Source organism: Myxine glutinosa, chromosome 2 (genome assembly GCF_964187855.1).
Source record: "Myxine glutinosa chromosome 2, kmMyxGlut1.1, whole genome shotgun sequence".
NCBI classification, from domain to species: Eukaryota; Metazoa; Chordata; class Myxini; order Myxiniformes; family Myxinidae; genus Myxine; species Myxine glutinosa.
In genome coordinates this window covers 175,623,575-175,642,679 of record NC_136262.1, presented here as the reverse complement: position 1 = coordinate 175,642,679, position 19,105 = coordinate 175,623,575, and the positions used below count along the sequence as shown (strand labels likewise).

The 19,105-nt window shown below is 49.3% G+C and overlaps 1 protein-coding gene across 2 annotated transcripts in view; it reads right to left on the bottom strand.

The window, feature by feature from the left end:
• Positions 1 to 18,633, bottom strand: part of MAP2K5 (mitogen-activated protein kinase kinase 5) — a 395,167-nt gene extending 376,534 nt beyond the window's left edge. For both annotated transcript variants that reach the window (XM_078771935.1, XM_078771937.1), the window contains exon 1: positions 18,402 to 18,633. In XM_078771935.1, the coding sequence (XP_078628061.1) occupies positions 18,402 to 18,503 (102 nt within the window). In that variant the 5' untranslated portion in view covers positions 18,504 to 18,633. The remainder of the gene's footprint in view (positions 1 to 18,401) is intronic.
• Positions 18,634 to 19,105: the final 472 nt, after the last annotated feature.

Sequence of the window (19,105 nt, the reverse complement as noted above, 5' to 3'; positions counted from 1 at the left end):
ACGGCAAGAGTGATTTGAGGGCGTACCTGGCGCAGTTTGAGTATGTGTGTAAAGGCAACGGTTGGAATCCGGACGAAGGTGGAGTACACCTGGTGGGGGCACTGCGCGGTGCGGCGGCGGAGGTGCTGACAGCTTTACCACCGGGTGCTCTCACCCTGCCAGCTCTCCGTGCGGCTTTAATTAACCGTTTCGGTATCGAGCAGCAAAGCGAGCTTGTTAAAGCTCAACTTGCGCAGCGTAAACGCAAGCCCCAGGAGACCATCGGGGAACTTGCTCACGATATTCGCCGCGCAGTAGGGATTGCACACGCAGACATGGCAGCGAGTTCCCAGGAAAGCCTGGCGCTGGATCATTTTATTCAGGCCCTTCCGGATCTGGAGCTCCGACAACAGCTCGCCATGTGGCGCCCGCAGACCATGAGTCAGGCGGCCGACGCTGCAGCCCGTTGGGAAGCAGCGAGGCCCCTGGCCCGGGGAGGCGAGCGCCATGCAGTGGCGGTGCGTCAGATGGGGCCCGTGATGGGGGGCGGCCCCCCAAGGGGGCCCGCCCCCGACGGGGGCCCTGATCTGGAAAGCATGGTCCAGAGGTTAGTGGATCGGCGCCTGGCGGGACCTGGACCATGGCAGGCGGCCCCAGCGGTGGCACCCGGTAGTCCCCGACAGAGTACCCCAATTCGGACATACAGGGGGGGGAATTTGGAATACCGGAGGCAAGCACCTTACCAGGTGAGGTGCTATAACTGTGCTCGGATGGGTCACCGTGCGTGGGAGTGTCGAGCTCCGCGCCGGGACGTTTCCCGCCAACCGATGCCCTCAACTCCGCCCAGTATCGATCGGCCTAGCCGACCACAGACACCCCCCCGCCAGGGCCCGGGAAACTAGAACGTGCCGGGCATGCAGGGCGGTGTTCGGCAGTAGGGGATGGAGAGAAGCCCTCGTTGACGCGACAGGTCATTCATTGTGGCCAAATTGGGACGGGTAGTTTGACAATTCGGTGCAAAATTGCCGGCGTGGGGGTAGACGCCGTGGTGGACACGGGAGCCAGCGCCACGATCATCAGCCCCGTGGTCCTTAATTCGAGTGCAGACGGCTGGGGTAAAATCCAGCGTCTGGAAAATCATAGTTTGCAGTTGGCTACCGGGGCAACGGCTCCGATCATAGGGCGTGGTTTTGTGACCCTCAAGTTGGGATCGGTAAAGCAAGAGATAGAGGTTTGGGTGGCGGAGGTGTGCGACCCATGCTTAATAGGGTTGGATTTGTTGACTGCCAGCGGTTGTAAAATCGACTTGAGTCGGGGGATCCTGCGATGGGGAGTGGAAGAGCTACCATTGGAGGGGGTGAGCACGGCCGAGAGGGTGGAGCTGGAGGCTCCTGAGGCCGTGACCATCCCTCCGGGGGCCGAGGCCGTAGTGCCGGCCCGATGGTCAGCTCGCCCGACATGGCAGGAATCCTGCGGCCTGGTCGAACCGGTGGCAGCGCTATCCGTACCTGGTTTAATCGTGGGCCGTACCCTTGTAAAAACGGACGGGCCGGTGGTGGCCGTCCGAGTAATTAATATTAGCACAGAACCACGCACTATAGTGAGGGGCACGAAGGTAGCTGGCTGCACCCCAGTTAGAGAAGTCGCGTCAGTGAGGGGCGAGAACGTCCAGCCGAGCCGGCCCCAGGGGGAGCCTTCAATAAGTTCTAGGAATTGGCCCGATTCCATTTGCGAGATGGTAAATCGTAGTAGCGTAGAGTTGGGAGGTACCCAGAGGGAGGCCTTACACAAACTGGTTGGGTCCCATTTGGACCTCTTCTCCCTGTCCACCGAGGATATTGGACGTACGGGCCTGGTGAAACATCAGATCCACACCGGTGAGGCCCGGCCTATTCGTCAGGCCGCCCGACGGCTCCCTTGGAGCAAGAGGGCGGAAGCTGACGAGCAGGTTGAAAAAATGCTCGACGCAGGCGTGATCGAGCCCTCGGGAAGTCCTTGGATGTCACCTGTTGTGCTGGTCAAAAAGAAGGATGGGACCACGCGGTTCTGCGTGGACTATCGCCAGCTAAACAACGTGACACTCAAGGACTCATATCCCCTGCCAAGGATTGATGACACCCTCGATGCCGTTGCGGGCTCAAATTGGTTCACAACTTTGGACCTCAAGAGTGGGTATTGGCAGGTGGAGATGGATAGGGCAGGGAAGGAGAAAACGGCATTTTCCACAGGTAAGGGACTGTACCAGTTTACTGTGATGCCGTTTGGTTTGTGTAACGCCCCCGCCACCTTTGAAAGATTGATGGAGCATGTACTAGGCGGCATGCCATGGCAATCATGCCTGGTGTACCTGGATGACGTCCTGGTACATGCCCAAACGTTCCCCCAGGCAGTAGCGAATTTGGACCAGGTGTTCGGGTGCCTCAGACAGGCAGGGTTGAAGCTGAACCCGAGTAAGTGCACTTTGTTTGCAAGAGAGGTGGCCTATCTAGGTCACGTGATCGGCCGCGAGGGGGTAAAAACGGACCCAGACAAAATTAAAGCGGTAGAGGAGTGGCCCGCACCATGTACCATCAAAGAGGTGCGGGGATTTTTGGGACTCTGCTCCTACTACCGGCGCTTTGTGGCGAAATTTGCGGAGTTGGCCCGTCCCCTCCACCGGCTTACGGAGAAGGGGACGCGATTTAATTGGACACCGGAGTGCCACGAGGCCTTCCAGAAATTGAAGGGGTGTCTAACATCCGCACCCCTTCTAGCTTACCCCACTAGTAACGGGGCATTTACCCTGGACACGGATGCGAGCCAGGAAGGATTGGGCGCAGTTTTGTCCCAGACACAGGAGGGCGTGGAGAGAGTGATTGGTTACTATAGTCGGGCCTTAAGTAGGCCCGAGCGAAATTATTGCGTCACTCGCAAAGAGTTATTGGCCATGCTGGCTGCCATGAACCATTTCCACCCGTACCTGTACGGGCGGAAATTTTTGGTTAGAACTGACCATTCCTCCTTGCAATGGCTCCTTCGGTTCAAGGAACCGGAGGGCCAAATTGCAAGGTGGTTGGAAAAGTTGCAGCAGTACGATTTTGATGTGGCCCATAGGGCCGGGAAGGCCCATGGTAATGCGGACGCACTCTCTCGGCGTCCTTGTCTGGGGGAAAACTGTAAATTTTGTGCGAGACACGAGGAGAGGGAGCAATTGGGCGATTCCGCCCCGATTCTCGTCGTCCGGGCAACCCGGGTGAGAGGGCCAATTTTGCCACTAACCGCGGACGAGGAATTTGGAGAGTTGGCTTGGAGCACGGCCCAGCAGGAGGATCCTGTTCTGGGGCCGGTGTTCCAATGGGTCAAATTGGGGCAAAGGCCAAAGGGGGAAGAGGTCACCCCCCTCGGGGCGCAAACAAAGGCATATTGGGCTCAGTGGCAGACCCTGGAGTTGAAAGGCAACATCTTATATCGCAAGTGGGTGGAGGTTCCCTCTGATAGAACTTCCTGGCTGGTGATAGTCCCTGACAAATTCAAGAACGTCATATTGCAACAGGTGCATGGTACCCGCTCCGGCGGCCATTTGGGCAGGACAAAGACAATATCTCGGGTCCGCCGGAGGTTCTATTGGGTGAATATGGGGCGTGACATACAGGACTGGTGTCGGAGATGCGACGCCTGTTCTGCCAAAAAGGGACCAGCACGGAGGATGAGGGCCCCCCTTCAATTACATCAGGTGGGGGCCCCCCTTGAGCGGGTGGCTATGGATATTCTAGGACCGCTGCCCCGCACCCGCCAAGGTAATAAGTATATCCTCGTTGTAATGGACTATTTCACCAAGTGGCCGGAGGCCTATGCCCTCCCCAACCAAGAAGCAGGGGTGGTAGCACAGGCCTTCGTAGAAGGATTTGTATGTCGGCACGGGATTCCACAGGAGCTGCACACCGATCAGGGTCGAAATTTTGAAAGCCAATTGCTAAAAGATGTGTGCAGACTCCTGTCAATTCGGAAAACCAGGACCACGCCCTTGCGGCCACAATCTGACGGGATGGTGGAAAGGTTCAATCGAACATTGATCCAACAACTGGCATTGTTCACCACCACCCGTCAGGATGACTGGGACGAACATCTCCCGTACCTGTTGATGGCCTACCGAACTAGCCAGCACGGGGCCACCGCATGCAGTCCAGCGTTGCTTATGTATGGGCGGGAGTTACGGGCTCCCGCCGACTTGCTATGCGGTCCCGTGCCAGACACCACGGATACACCGCCGAGGGAGGGGTACGCACGTCACCTGGAGGAAGGCATGGAGCGGGTCCATGCCTTCGCCCGCCGCCAGCTCCATCTGGCGGGGGCCAAGATGAAGCGCAGGTACGACGACCGGAGCCAGGGGAGTCAATACGCTCCGGGGATGAAGATTTGGTTCTTTAATCCCCGGAGACGGAAGGGAAGGTGCCCAAAACTCACCTCCCCCTGGCAAGGCCCAGGAGTCGTCCTGTCGCAAATCTGTGACGTGGTCATTAAGATCAAAATGGGGCCACGGACCCCCCCTCGGATCGTCCATGCCGACCGGATAAGACCTTATGCCGGCGAGCAGGCGCCCTCATGGATCGCCTCGGCTCTAGATGCCGAGGCAGGACCCAGTACCTCTTGCGACGGGGGCTCGTAGCGTCAGAGGACTGGGGGGATGGTAGTAGGAGATGCCCCGCTGTGGGGGGGATGGCAACTCTGTCATCCCTCACCAGTGGGGCAAATGCGCTATAGATTATGGGGTTTATGGCAGTGAAAACGAGCCAGGGAGGGCTTGGATAATGATAGGGATCTAGCGAAGATGACCTTAGGTAACGATAAGGTTAGTTAGTGACTGATACCTGTAGTGGGGACGCAGGTAGGTTAGTGTGGTTGATAATGACGTGGGAGCGCAATAGTTTAAAGGGACGACTGGGAAGCGCAAGTTTCAGAGGGGAGGAGTTAGCTGAGATGATGCCGTGTGTGGGAGTGATTGAACAGGTGTGATTGCACAGGTGTGCAACTGAACAGGTGGATGGAGCAGTGTATGAGTGAGTGATGGTGATTGTGTATTGTGATGACCAAGTGGTCCAGGAAGAAAGGAGGGTGCAGGTGGCACCAGGTGAGATTGCACAGGTGTGCAACGACAGGTGAATGGAGGGCAGGTGTATGGAATAAATGGTATGGAGTATTGGAATGGATGGTCGTGGAGTGAGTATGGTGGAAATTGTGGAGTGGAGTGGATGGTGCGAAGGTGTGAATGGGGGAAGAGTGGACCCCCATCACGGATACCCGGGGCGGGTAGTGTAAGTGTTAGGTAGAGGGTATAGGTAAATTGTAGTTGGATATTGGCATCTGTGGTGCGGGTGACAGAATGGTAAGTGGATGGGTGCGTTGGTGTTGTGGAAATGGCTGGGCGTGTAGCCTGTTAGTGTGTGTAGTTGGTTTGGGCACTCCACCACTGTAAGGATGTCGGCCAGGTGAGGCCGCAGGTGGGCTCTGGGAGCCGGTAGTAGTTGTGTGGATGGGGCCCGAGGATCCGGAGGACGGACCCGGGTAGCCCAGTGCCAAAGGGCACCAAGGGGTGACAGAGCCAGGAGAGGGGCTGCCCCCAGTTAGATAGGTTAGGGTGAGGAGCTAGGTAAGCTCGGGTGGCAACTACAGTGGTGGAGGTGTGCAGGTGGGTAGACCTGTTGGGAGAGGTACACGTCGCAGCCCAGAAATTGTGCTAGAGCACCGGGAGATGAATCGGGGGAGTGAGACCCCAAAATTGAGGAGCACCACAGTTTGGCCAATGGGAATTGGTTATTAGAACCCATAGTGTAAGTTGGCCAATGAATTGGCAGGGAAAGACCCCGGGTAGTGTAAAGTGTGTTAAAATCATTTAGAGGATAGTTAGGATGAAGGATCTCCTCACACCATCTGCATCCACTCACCTGAGGTGACAGGTACTCCACACCATGCCATGTTTTGATTATTTTTTATGATGCAAATGTTTGGATTGTGAGACGCATCATGACGTGGGTGTGACATTGTGCTTTGATGTTCCATCTCTGCCTCCTTATGAGGATTGATGATGAATTTGGTGATGGCAAATTTTGAAGTAGAGGGATTGTGGTGACGAATTTGGTATAAGGGAAATATGGGGAAGACGTGACAGTAGTGACGAATTTGTAAATGGGTAGATTTTGTAAATATGGGGTAAGAGCAAGGGTAGTGTAGGTGACAGGGGGGTGACGTACGGTAGGGACGAGCTTTCTCACTTCGGCCTCCGTACGCATTTCACCTTGCATTGCCTTATTGACGTGTACCCTTGTGACCTTACCCCTCGCTCAATTGTCTTTCTTTTGTCTCCCACATGACCTGTGCGCCATTGGGTGCCGAGGGGAGCGTGCGTGAGGTGGCCATTGTGCGCCCGAGATTCCCAGAACCAGCACGCATTGCGTTGATGTACCACTTTATGGACCGCTGTTCGGCGGCCAAGTACCACTTGATGGACCCCAGGTTCTGGGGCAGAGCACCCCTGTTGGAGACCGGCCATAGTGGCCAGGGAATCTTGCTTGCGGACCTCGGTAAGGTGGCACCTATGCCAAACAGGTGGACCACCCTTAGTTGGCCCCTGAGGCCCTAAATAATAATAAAAAACGAACACAAGTTGTGCTTTTTATTATGTCCAAATAGGCCGCATGAAGCCAGAAGACGTCAGGAAGAACATCGGCCCAGCAGAGAAGGAGAAGACCACCACCAGTTGTTTTGTTGTGTTTATTATGAACCATGGTAACCGCACCGGATGGTGTTTTTGGGTGCTTTGTGGTGTTTGGGTGCTTTTGGGTGCTTTGGTGGTATTGGTACTGGTGCATCGATGCAATGCGTGCTGTCTCCTCCCTCCCAACAGGAATTTCTTTCTCTTGTTCCCTAAAAAGAAAAGAAAAAAACACACAGGTCCTGGGTTGCGTTGTAAATAAGAAATCACGTCATTGTAAATAATGCTCCCCACCGTAAATGTATAGTTTCAGAATAATTCCGTAATTCGGTTAGCTGTGGGCTTGAGTCTGTTAGACAGGATGCAATGCAATAGGGGGACATACTTATTTGTGTTTTAAAATTGTCACACTCAGGGTCAGGTTAATTGTAGAGGGAATTACACCTACATGTCACACTCAGTTAAGTCTAGTAGGCCCGAGGACGTGCCTGAAGAAAGGAGGGTGCAGTGTAACGATTTTGAGAAGTGTAACGGGTTTTGAGAAGTGTAACGGGTTTTGAGGAGTGTAACAATTTTGGAGGAAGGGTAACGGATGTGAAGAGTATGGTTTTGGTATGGTAACATCCTGGTAATGTAAATAATGGTCGCAGCCGTCCTCCTAATTAATTTCATAGAACATACACGCAGGTCACGATATATCTTTTAAATAGTGTATTTCCTTATTCCATGTAGGCTAAGTATGTGTTTTCCACTAGATTGGCTTTGCATTGTATCAAACAAAATAAGCGTAGGCCCTTCCAATTTCCCCAAAACCTCCCTTCCATTTGCCTTCCGCATTTTGGTCGGTTTTTCTCTTCAACCACCATTGGCCACGAGGTAAGGTTGGAGAAGAAAGGCGTGGCTCCACCTCGTCAGAAGAGGGCAGGAGTGAACCGGCCCTAACAGCCAATCAACACCGCGGTGAGTGACCCGGTAGGCGTGCCCTCGGAGCCGGCGGCTTAATTCCGCCGGAGGTGATAAAAAGGAATGTAAGGAACTGCTTTACAGAGAGGCCTTGAGAGATACGCTGGGGGATGACCTGGAAGAGGAGCGCAATCCACCGCAAGCCCTACCTACCTACCTACCTACCTGCCTGCAATACCCCCCTGTCGTTGGAGAGACGCGCTGAACGGAGGGAGACGGCTCCACCCCAGGAAGAGGAGCAGGTGTGCCGAGCCAGCGCGTGACGGCCGCGGATACGCGACGGAGGTTTTCCCGCCAAAACCGCGAGGGGTGCTGCGGCCTCCGACCTTGCCTTCCTCTCAAGCAATCAACCTCGAGCCATTACCTGCCTGCAATATCCATCGTGTGAGTGTGAACGTCCTGTCCTACTCGTTTGTCTTGGGGATTAAGTAAATGAAATAGAATAAGTTAACAATGCACTGTGTGACTGCTCTTTTCCATCTATTGCTGTAAATAATATTGGTCGCTCTAAAATATTGCTTGTGTGTGTATAATAAATCTGTTCTTCCTCCAAACTCTGTCTTTCTTCTCTCTTCTTCTCTTTCGGTCGCTTTAGAGGTTTCCCAATTGAATATCTGTAGCGCGATTAGTCAACGTTCGGTTGGAATCGGGTTCTAATCGGGGAGTAACTGTTCGGACGCGGTTAAATACACCACCGCTCGGTCAATATAACATCTAAAAACCGTGTCCGCAACAATATATATACAGTGGTACCTCGGCTTACGAGTTTAATCCGTTCCGTGACGGAGCTCGTAAGCCAAATCGCTCGTAAGTCAAAGCAAATTTTCCCATTCAAATGCATTGAAATGCTATTAATCCGTTCCAGCCTCAAAAAAAAAACACCAATTTTTTTTGTTAGGTGCTTTTAAATAACAAAAATGTACTTTATAAATAACAAATAATGTATAAACAAGCACGACCTCGTATATACTGTACATAATACAAGAGAATGTAAAGAAATAAACTGGTTTTATTAAGCAGAGGAGAAGAGCATGCCAGGTGAGGTGTGCGTGTTGTCGACTTGGCGAGGCAGTACGATCGTACTCCTTCTACGATATGTACGATTTTGAAGCAGAAGGAGTCCATAAAGGCTATAACGCCAGCCAAGGGCGTTACGATTATTTCAAAGCTCCGGACCTCTATCCATGAAGATATGGAGAAGTTGTTGTTTGTGTGGTTGAAGGAGAAGCAGCTCGCAGGAGATACCGTGACCGAGAGCATCATGTGTTTGAAAAGATTGAAACTCGGATATCGAGCACGGACCACGAGGTGTTTTTTCTTTTTTCTTAATCTCGGTTTCAGTGAACTTTTGCTCTGTGCTCACGTGTACTGTACCTGTACCTGTAATGGTACGTCAGAGGATGGCACCTGTTGTCATCATATTAAGTGCAAGATGTTCTGCATCGTAAGTTGGTACACCGTGGTCTTTCGGCGGTGTTTAAGCCGGCCGTCTTGGCTTCTGTCACCATTGGCATTGAGTCTTTCGATGTAGGTAGGTCGTTGTGTGCCGGTGCCTTGGCCGAATTCCTTCATTGCTGCATTGTTAGCTCACCTGGTTTTTTATACCACATCTTTGGTTATCGGACCAGCGAATGACGTCATCTCCTCCAAAGTATGGCTTATTCTCACTTGTCTTGGACGATCTTCTACTTCTAGCCTTCCACCGTGCATTTGGTGTCCACTGTACTTACTGTACAGTGCCTGGTAAAATTGATGTAATGGGTTTTTGACCGTCAACGCCATGAACCGTCAACCGCCATGAACCGCCATGAACCGTCAACGCCATGAACCGCTAACACTCAAAAGCCCATTTATCGCGCCTTATAAAGCAAAACGCAAACCGAAAGCCATGCCTCTCAAGCGAGGCGTGCTTCCGTGGTCACGTGATCCACAGGTGTAGCTCATTATACCCGCACGCGCGACACGCTTTGGCGGTCACGTGACCAGCCACTCTGGAGGCGTCACCGGCTGGAGCAAGGAGATTCCTCGCTCATGTATTTCGACGATTGCGTGTTTTATATCCAAGCAGAGATGCTTTCACGGCAAGATAACCGCGTGACCGGAACCGGAAGCCACAACCGGAAAATTCAAAAAAATAAATTTTTTGAGCTCGTACATCGGATCTCGGCTCGTATCCCAAAGCAACAAACCGCCCGAGCGACGGCTCGTATCCCGAAAAACTCGTACGTTGGGGCACTCGTAAGCCGAGGTACCACTGTATATATATATATATATATATATATATATATATATATATATATATATATATATATATATATATAAAGTAACAATATTGATAGATAAAGGTGATATAATATAACAAATATGAAACATTTACATTTTGTAGTCCATTGTATAATTTAAATAAACATAAATGCAAATTTTGCATGTGGAAAAAGTAAGTACACCCTTGGCTCTAATAGGTGGTATTGCCTGCCCCCTTTGGCAGAAACAACCTCAAGTAGGCGTTTCTTATAACTGTCTACCAGTCTCTGACATCGCCTGGGAGAATTTTTTGTGCACTCCTCCATGCAGAATTCTTTCAGCTGTGCGATGTTTGAAGGGTTTCTTGCATGCACAGCGCGTTTCAAATCCCCCCACATCTCGATGGGATTTAGATCCGGGCTTTGACTTGGCCAGTCCAGAACCCTCCATTTCTTTCTTTTCAGCCATTCCTTGGTGGATTTGCTGGTATGTTTAGGGTCATTGTCATGTTGCAAGGTCCACCTTTGGTTGAGCTCCAACTTTCCGACAGATTGCCTCACATTATCCTCAAGCACCCTCTGGTACAATGAAGAATTCATAGTGGATTCTATGATGGTGATCTGCCCAGGCCCTGATGCAGCAAAGCTGCCCCAAACCATAATATTTCCACCACCATGCTTTACAGTTTGTATCAGGTTCTTGTGGTCAAATGCTCTTTGGTTTACGCCAAACATGTCTTCTGGTACAGTGGCCAAACAGCTCTACCTTTTGACTCATCTGTCCAGAGCACATTGTTCCAGAAGTGCTGGTCTTTGCCTAGGTGTTCATTGGCAAACTTTAGTCTTGTCCTGATGTTCTTTCTGGACAGCAAAGGTTTCCTCCTGGCACACCTTCCATGTAGATCGAATTTGTGCAGCCTCCTTCTAATGGTAGACTCGTGCACTTTGACATCAACAGTGGCAAGAGCTACCTGTAGGTCACGTGATGACATTCTGGGGTCCTTGGAGACTTCTTTCAGCATCTTGTGGTCTGCTCTCGGGCTGAACTTGCTGGGGCGGCCTGGCCTGAACAAGTTGGCAGTTGTTTGGAATCTTCTCCACTTGTAGATGATCTTCTGGACAGTCGAATGATCGATTTCAAATTGTTTGGAGATCTTTTTCAATCCCTTCCCAGACTCTTAGGCATCTATAACCTTATTTTTGAAGGCCTCAGAGAGCTCTTTTGATCTCGGCATGGTGACGCCAAACACGTCAACAACAAAGAGCAAACCAAACTAAATGTCTGAGGTTTAAATAAGACAGGTTCCTCCAAGATCCTCTCTGACGATGTTCTAATCATTTGCACCTGAGCTGGTGCACCTGATTCTAATTTAGGTATTTGAAGCAGTGATAAATGTCGGGGTGTACTTACTTTTTCCACATGCGAAATTTGTATTTATGTTTATTTAAATTATACAATGGACTACAATATGTTGAAAAAATCAAAACTTTACATGGGGTGTTCTTACTTTTTCACGTGACTGTATATGTATATACATATATATACTGTATATATATATATAAATACCTTGAGATTGTCCATGCTTGGCTACAATCTTGTGTCTGACCTCCTCAAACAATTCGCTGGTATTCTTTCTTTTCTCCATGCTCATTTCGGTGCACACAGTAACACAAAACAGCAGAATGACTCCTTTTCTCTTCTCAAACTGGTTGAATGAGTGATTTTTATATTGCAGGAACCTGCAACTCACCACAGGTGAGTTCAATTCCAAAGTAAAGGAGAATCACCTGCTTGAAATCTAATTATTTCTCACAACATCTAAAAGGTGCCAGTAATATTGTCTGGCCCATTTTAGGATTTATGTGTGGAATAAGCTAAGATTTAATAGTTTATTCAGCTTTTTTTTGTTTTGTTCTACCACAAACTTGGTGTTGGCTTAGCGGTTAGGGTGCCGGCTTGGGATCCTAGGACCCTGGGTTCGAATCCCGGTCGATCGCTGAATTAACGCCAGGGGGGTTGACTCAGCCTGTCATCCTTCCGAGGTCGGCAAATTGAGTACCAGCTTGCTGGGATGAATGATCGCGGTGTGTACCCCGATTTAGAATAGGTACACGGTATCCCTGCGCATCGTAGGAGCGTGACCAAGGGTTGGCGTCAGGAAGGGCATCCGGCCATAAAAACATTGCCTCAAACAGGGAACCATGATTGTCATGGGGCCCGCAAGGCTAACCCCCGCTCTAGCGGGGAAAATGGCCTTAAAACGATCATTCATTCATTCATTCATTCACAAACCAAAGAAATACATTTGTGGATAGCAAAATATTTTTTTCATTTCAACAACAATTTTCTGGAAGAAATGGTGCATTATTTGAAAAAAAAGTGCAAATGTGCCAATATTTTTGGCCACAACTGTATATATAAATAATATATCTATACAGAGTGGCCACAAAGTCCCTGTGCACGCAGTTAGAATTTAGTTAGAAATAATCTGTTTGCTCCCCTCCATTCTCAGCACTAATTTGAATTTTTCTCCATGTTGTTCTGTATTTGTTGAATTTTCACACAAGTCTCTATCAGAAAGCTCATTAACACATCCAGGCTTAAATGGCTTCAATCCCAGATTCAATCCCAGATTTCATTATTTTTTAGACTGTTGAGCATGGAATGCCTAACTCAGAAGATCTTTTTTGATCTACCAGTCAAAAGTTTAGGTACACCCAACATAATGTGTTTAATGTGCAAGATGAACAAAACTTTTACCAAAGATATATCTGCTTATCTACTGATAATATAATTGCGTTTCAATGTATCTTTCTTGTGCGAAATATAGGTTTAAAGCAATTTTTGGAAATAGGTCGAAAAGTGCAGTACTTAATCCAAACTGAAGTGCGAAGTTAATGTTATTAACGTTTCATCTCAGGAGCAAAAAACTGTTTCCAAATATTCTGCTCTGTGTGGAATGAATGTTTGTGCTTAGTTTGTTCATCACGTGAAATGTCTATTAATGTCAGGTGTTGCAAAAAAATGTTGACAGAAAGGCTAGCCATACAATCTAATGAGTGTTTTTGTGTTTCAGATTGCATGAACATGGGTGCCAAAGCTCAGCTAACACCAGAAAAAGAGAGGCAATTGTAACTTTGAGAAAATAAGGCCTTCAAACAGTTGCAATGCTGGAGCTGTTTAGCTGGGCTCTAATGTCCGGTGCTGTAAGACGTCTGTTGCGCAGACTGGTGACTCGGATTACTTGTCCTGCACTTCTGTTGTGATTCCTGGTCGACCAGAACGTTTTCTATCTGCATTTTTACCAGTTCCGTTATGCCGTTTAATGGTGCAAGCAACTGCATTTTCTGACACTTGTAATTTTTTTGCAATTTTTCTCAAGGATTGGCCTTCTTTTCTCAACAACAATAACATTATCCACGAGATTATTGAGGTGTTGGCCTAATGGTGAGGGCAGCAGGCTTGGGATCCCAAGGTCCTGAGTTTGAATCCCGTTCAGCTGTTGAATTAATACCAGGTGGGGTTGACTCAGCCTGTCATCCTTCCGGAGTCGGCGTCTCTCAAGGAGGTTGGTGGCAGGATTTGCACTCCGGCCACCGTAAAAAAATATACCTCATTCCGTAGCACACACAGTGGTGTGTCGGGATGGTGCTGAGGAGTCGTCCAAGGACGCAGTGACGTGCTGATCCAGCATACACTCCCATATATATATATTGTTACGGTCCGCGGATTAGAATGTTGTTTGCCGAGCGAAGGCACCGCGGCCGAACAGTTGTTCCCCGACTAAACCCGATTCACCCAAACGTTGGCCGTATCGCGCCACAGATATTCAATGTGGAAAAGACTAAGATGACGAATGCAAAGAGGAAGAAGAAGAAGACGTACAGAAGAGTAACGGGGTTTATTATTTACACACACATAAGCAAAAAGAGCAGTCACGATTATTTACAGGGGACATGAGACGCAGGTGACACAGTGAAAATTACTAGCTTATACAGACTTAGTTACTACCCAGGACAGCATGAACAAAACAAACTCACGTATGCAAATGGGGAACTTGCAGGCAGGAATGGCTGGAAAGGATGAGCAGGTGGGATCACAGGGCACAGCGAGCAGGTCCACTCCGGGCGGGAAGCGAGGAGCCGGCAGCTCCTTGTATTCGGCTTTACAGCGCACACCGTCAGGGCTTCACGCGGCTGGTTGAAACGGGGCTGCACTCCTGTGCCGTATCTCTCGTGGAGCTTGTTTCGTAAAAGCTCCTCTGCTTTCTCTTGGACCCCTTCTTTGTCGTGTCCCTCTCCACGCAGCTCAGCTCGTATTCCCTTCCTCTCACTTCTCTTTCCAGCGCGGGACTGACACGCCCTCCACGGTTTCGGTACCGCCCTCTCCCCCGTGCTCTGTTTCGTGACCTTGTATGGTAATCCCACGGGCTTGTCTCCTTATTTGGGCATCGCGCCGACGGCATGCCCCTCGTGGCGAGCCACGGGCTTGTTTCCTTATTTGGGCATGGGGCTGCACAGCCCCGCCCTTCGTGGCGCGCCCTGGGCTTGCCTCTCCCTGGCGACCCCGCCCCTCCTGTTCAAATAGAGCACGGAGCACATATTCACTATAGCAGCGAATTGAGAGGGCGTGCACCCCACGCTTGTGAACTGCTTTACCTACAGATGGAGAGTTTGGCTGGGAAATGGAATTATTGAAGGGGAGCTATTCTTAATTGATTCGGTGCAATGGAGTGTCATTCTAATGGAAGACAAGGCCTTACTCTAAAACACATAATAAGATATAAGCTACTGAACAAGGGTTTTATCGTGTCCTGCAATGTGGTGTTTATGGAATTAACTACCGGGACGCCCTTTTTATCTTTACACAACTCCGGAGGCAGGAGGGGCCATATCCAAACAATGTTCATCACCATTTCCAATACAATACAACACAATCAAAAAAATGCAATCCTCATATCCGCAACAATATATACTAGCAGAAGTACCCGGCATTGCCGGGCGGGGGAGGGGAGGGGGAGGGGGGAAGGGGGGAGGGGAGGGGGAGGGGAGAGGGGGAGGGGAGGGGGGAGGGGGAGGGGGGATGGGGGAGGGGAGTGGGAGGGGGGAGGGGGAAGGGGGAGGGAAGGGGAGGGCCAGTCAACAATGACGTTGCGGTTCTCATGGTCGGAGAGCAGCACAACAATCGCGACATCGTCCTGAATCTTCGCAACAGCACGAAGCGGATTTTGGAGACTCACCGATCCTGTGACGCCCTCCAGTACCGGCGTTTCCGGGTGGGGGAAGGGAGACCCGTACATTCCTAACCCGTACATTCGCCCTCTCGACTCAAGCTCACTCGGACAAAAGCCTCGCACAAATTACACCGTGAAGGCCCAATGGCTATGTCTATGCCACAAATCAAGTACGTGAGCGAGTCGGGCGCACTGAATTGAAAATATATAGAACGCTCATACTCCGTGAAAAGTGAAGCCAACTGGCGGCGGGGATGGAACATCACGTGATCGCTCTGAGCGAATCAGCGTGCTGCTCTGCCACCGGTCAGAATCCGTGTATAATATTCCTCGCTGAAAAAAAATCTATGTGAAACATGCTACTATCTATGCTAAATCATGCTAAATCATGCTAAATGCTAATCATGCTAAAATCTATGCTACTTGCTGTGAGTTTATGGCGGCAAGGAACATCACGTGATCGCGTCACGAACATCATTCGTGATCACGTCATCACGTGATCGTGATTGTCATCAATGAGCACGAATGAGCGAATCAGCGCGCTGCTCTGCCACCGATTCAGATTCCGTGTATAATATTCCTCGCTGAAAAAAAATATGGATCTAAAGATGAAAGAAAAAAAAAACCTATGTGGTGTGAATGGCAATGTTCCTCGCTGAAATGTGAAAAAACGCAATCGCTTTTCGCTCTGAAATACGTGCGAACGCGTAACTGAGTTAATGGCGGCAAGGAACATCACGTGATCGCTCTGAGCGAATCAGCGCGCTGCTCTGCCACCGGTCAGATTCCGACATTCCGTGCATAATATTCCTCGCTGAAATGCGCTGAGGTAAAAATATGGTAAAAAAAATATTATGAAATATTTTTTTTTAGGTCGCCCATGTTCTTCCCAGGCTCAATGGCCATGTCTGTGCCAAATATCAAGAACGTGAGCCTCTCCGTTTAGGAGTCTATCGGTAACATTACACACACACACACACACACACACACACACACACACACACACACACACACACACACACACACACACACACACACAGTGTTTTATATATATGGATATATTTATTTATTTATTTATATATTTTTTTCGAGGCCTGGTACTCTGATAAAAACTTCATAAACCGACACATCGACTTACATCCCACATACAAAGCATTACGCAATCAATTACAACATCAAAAACAGCAGAGTCATTTGAATGCAGGGAAGCCCTGTGATTGGCAAGGACTTGGACCAATCCATGACGTGAACTGTCCCCAACGGAACTTAACTGTTTCACCACCACACCACAGCATTGTAGAACACGAAGCGAAACACAAACGTGCAGTTTAGCAGTACTTTGGCTCTGAATTTGGCAAATAGTATGGAATTTCATCCCAAGCAAGCATCCACAGAGAAGAGCAAGGCAATTGTTTCACTGTATGCTTGCCTGGCAGTCAAACAAAATAGGGAATCATTCCAATCAGGAAACTTACTGCTTTTAAGAAGGTGATAAAGGACACAAACAACAGGCATGGAGAACTAATGTAATGTGATAGAGCAGGTGGTGTAAAAGACACTGTGTCAACGGCTGTAAAACCCATAATATTTTTCTCTACAACCTTTAAAACTTTTATTTTATTTAAATTGAATTGCATACAGGAATACTGTAGGCACTTCCAAAAACCTCCAATTTAGCAGTACTTCGACAAAATATTACACCATCTCGACAATACATTTGCCGCTCATGCTCTCAGCATTGGGGAATATCGATATTCAGACAAAATGGTGGCTCTTGGAAATATAGATGGTGCTCAGAAACGCAAAGCAAGAGTTGAAAAGACTCTTCCCATGTCCTTTGGCTGAAGAATGCGTGGGGTACAGTGTTCCACGAACGAATGCCACTACTAACAGGTCGGATCTGGATTCGGACATGAATCTAAATATAATGAGCTCATTCTTGTCACCTACCCAATTCATCCACCAAGTTTCGTCCAAATCCGTCACAATTTTTTGAGATATCGTGCTATATATCATTTTTTTTTGTCCTATCTCCCAATGGTGAAGAATCACTTTAAAAAATTCAGAGATCCAGATCTGGTTTGATATTCACCAAAATTCAATCGTTTCGTCATTGTCACATACCAAAGCTCTCCACCAAATTTCGGCTGAACCCATCGATAACCTGTTGGCAGGCAGGCAGGCAGGCAGGCAGGAAGGAAGGCAGGCAGGCAGGCTGGCAGGAAGGAAGGAAGGAAGGAAGGAAGGAAGGAAGGACGGAAGGTAGGCTGGCAGGAAGGAAGGAAGGCAGGCATCACCTCCATGCACCTTAGGTGGCGGAGGTCATCGGAATATGCCCGCACCTGTCTCTCCTTTCGTGTTCGTTTATCCCGTTGCGGGTTGGTTGTGCCTAATTATTAACCCACCACACCTGTCAATTTAACCTTGCTGTTTTGTGAGCCTCACTCTTGTCAGGTGAGGGGTTTGTTTTAACTTATGAAATAGCCGATATTCATTGCTTCATACTCCACTCTATTAATGGAAAAACCTCATTTTGTTTTAACAGAAATCTTCTGCCAAAGCTTGAACAATTGCACAGGATTGTGGCATCAAAACAAATTGAGGTAGAGGGGGTTGGGGGTTGCACCTTTGAACAGGTGTCTGGGAATGTGCGTCAAAAAGGATCAGCCATATTTGCGTACATTATAAGTAGATACTCCATTTTCTCTTTGGAGTTAAACAGCAATCATATCACGTTATAAGATATTAATTTGCAGTTCGCATTTTAATGTCAGCAGAGAATGGAGCAAATGCACCGGCACACAAAGGGCATCTCCTTTCGAGACCGTGGGATCGAATGAAGATTCACAGCCGTTGATAGGACAGCGTGCTCCAGGATGCAGCCCAGCTCGCCGATTCCTCGTCAAAATGGTCTTCGGTTCGATTCGATTTAACAGGTTAACCACTCGGGGATAACCTTTTGCTAATCCGACATTTTCCGGATCTTGATGCTACGTGTTATTTAGACCGCGAAACGTCGGAACGTGAAGCCATTTCCGGGGAAATAAAGGAACTCCATTCACATTCAGCTTCCACCTTCATCGGAACGAGGTTAAATCTTCGGATGGAGTTTGACGAATACCTGTTGTTTCATAATTTAATGGACACGAGCTCTCGGCCTAACGTCAGATCTCGCTTCCCACTGAGGCCTACACAACCTAACGGGGATCGACTTGTGGCTAGGCGGGGAGAGAGCGCACGCAGCTCCCACCGACGTCTACGACCGACGTCTACTACTTCCCTCGCCTCACTCACCAGCACGTCACGAAAGGTGAGCTGTAAGGACCCGTTCACCGTCCAGTCCATGTCTTTGCTGTCCGGGGTCCGAATCCGGACGACCACCGTTTGCGTGTCCATGTGGTGCGCCTTCGCATGTTTTCCCGTCTACGCGGCGAAAGGCTCCCTCACGTCGCCCTTTGGCTACTTCGCCATGATTCCAATTCCGTCCGCGACTTCGAACGAAATAAATAAGAGTCCGACGCGGTGGAGACGAACCGAACGGGGTTTCATGTCGAGTGCTCCGATCTGTGTTTTGGGCGATAAATAAATGTGGTAAAAGTTCATGGAAGTTCGGGTCACGTGGTACGGGGCGAACCTGCTGGTGCATCGTTCCTGTAATCTCGGTATTTCATAAGAACAAACACGTCATGGTGAAACGGGATTGTTAAGAACTTTGGATGAATTTAATTTTGTGAAAAACATCCATTTTGTGGTAACATGTTGAGGTGACTCTTTTATAATAGGTGGGGGAGAGAGAGCGGTGACGAAAGAGGATATTGATTTGTCGAGAGACGATGGTCGATCAGTGACGTAGGTTGGTGTTGGTGGGTTTAGGGCGACAAAAGGGAGGAGAGTTGGAGCGCTGGGCAAGTTGGGAAGGAAAGGGGAGGAGAGGTGAGGAGAGGTTCGGGAAGACAGAGGAGACAGAGGAGACAGAGGAGCCTACGAGGTCACAAACA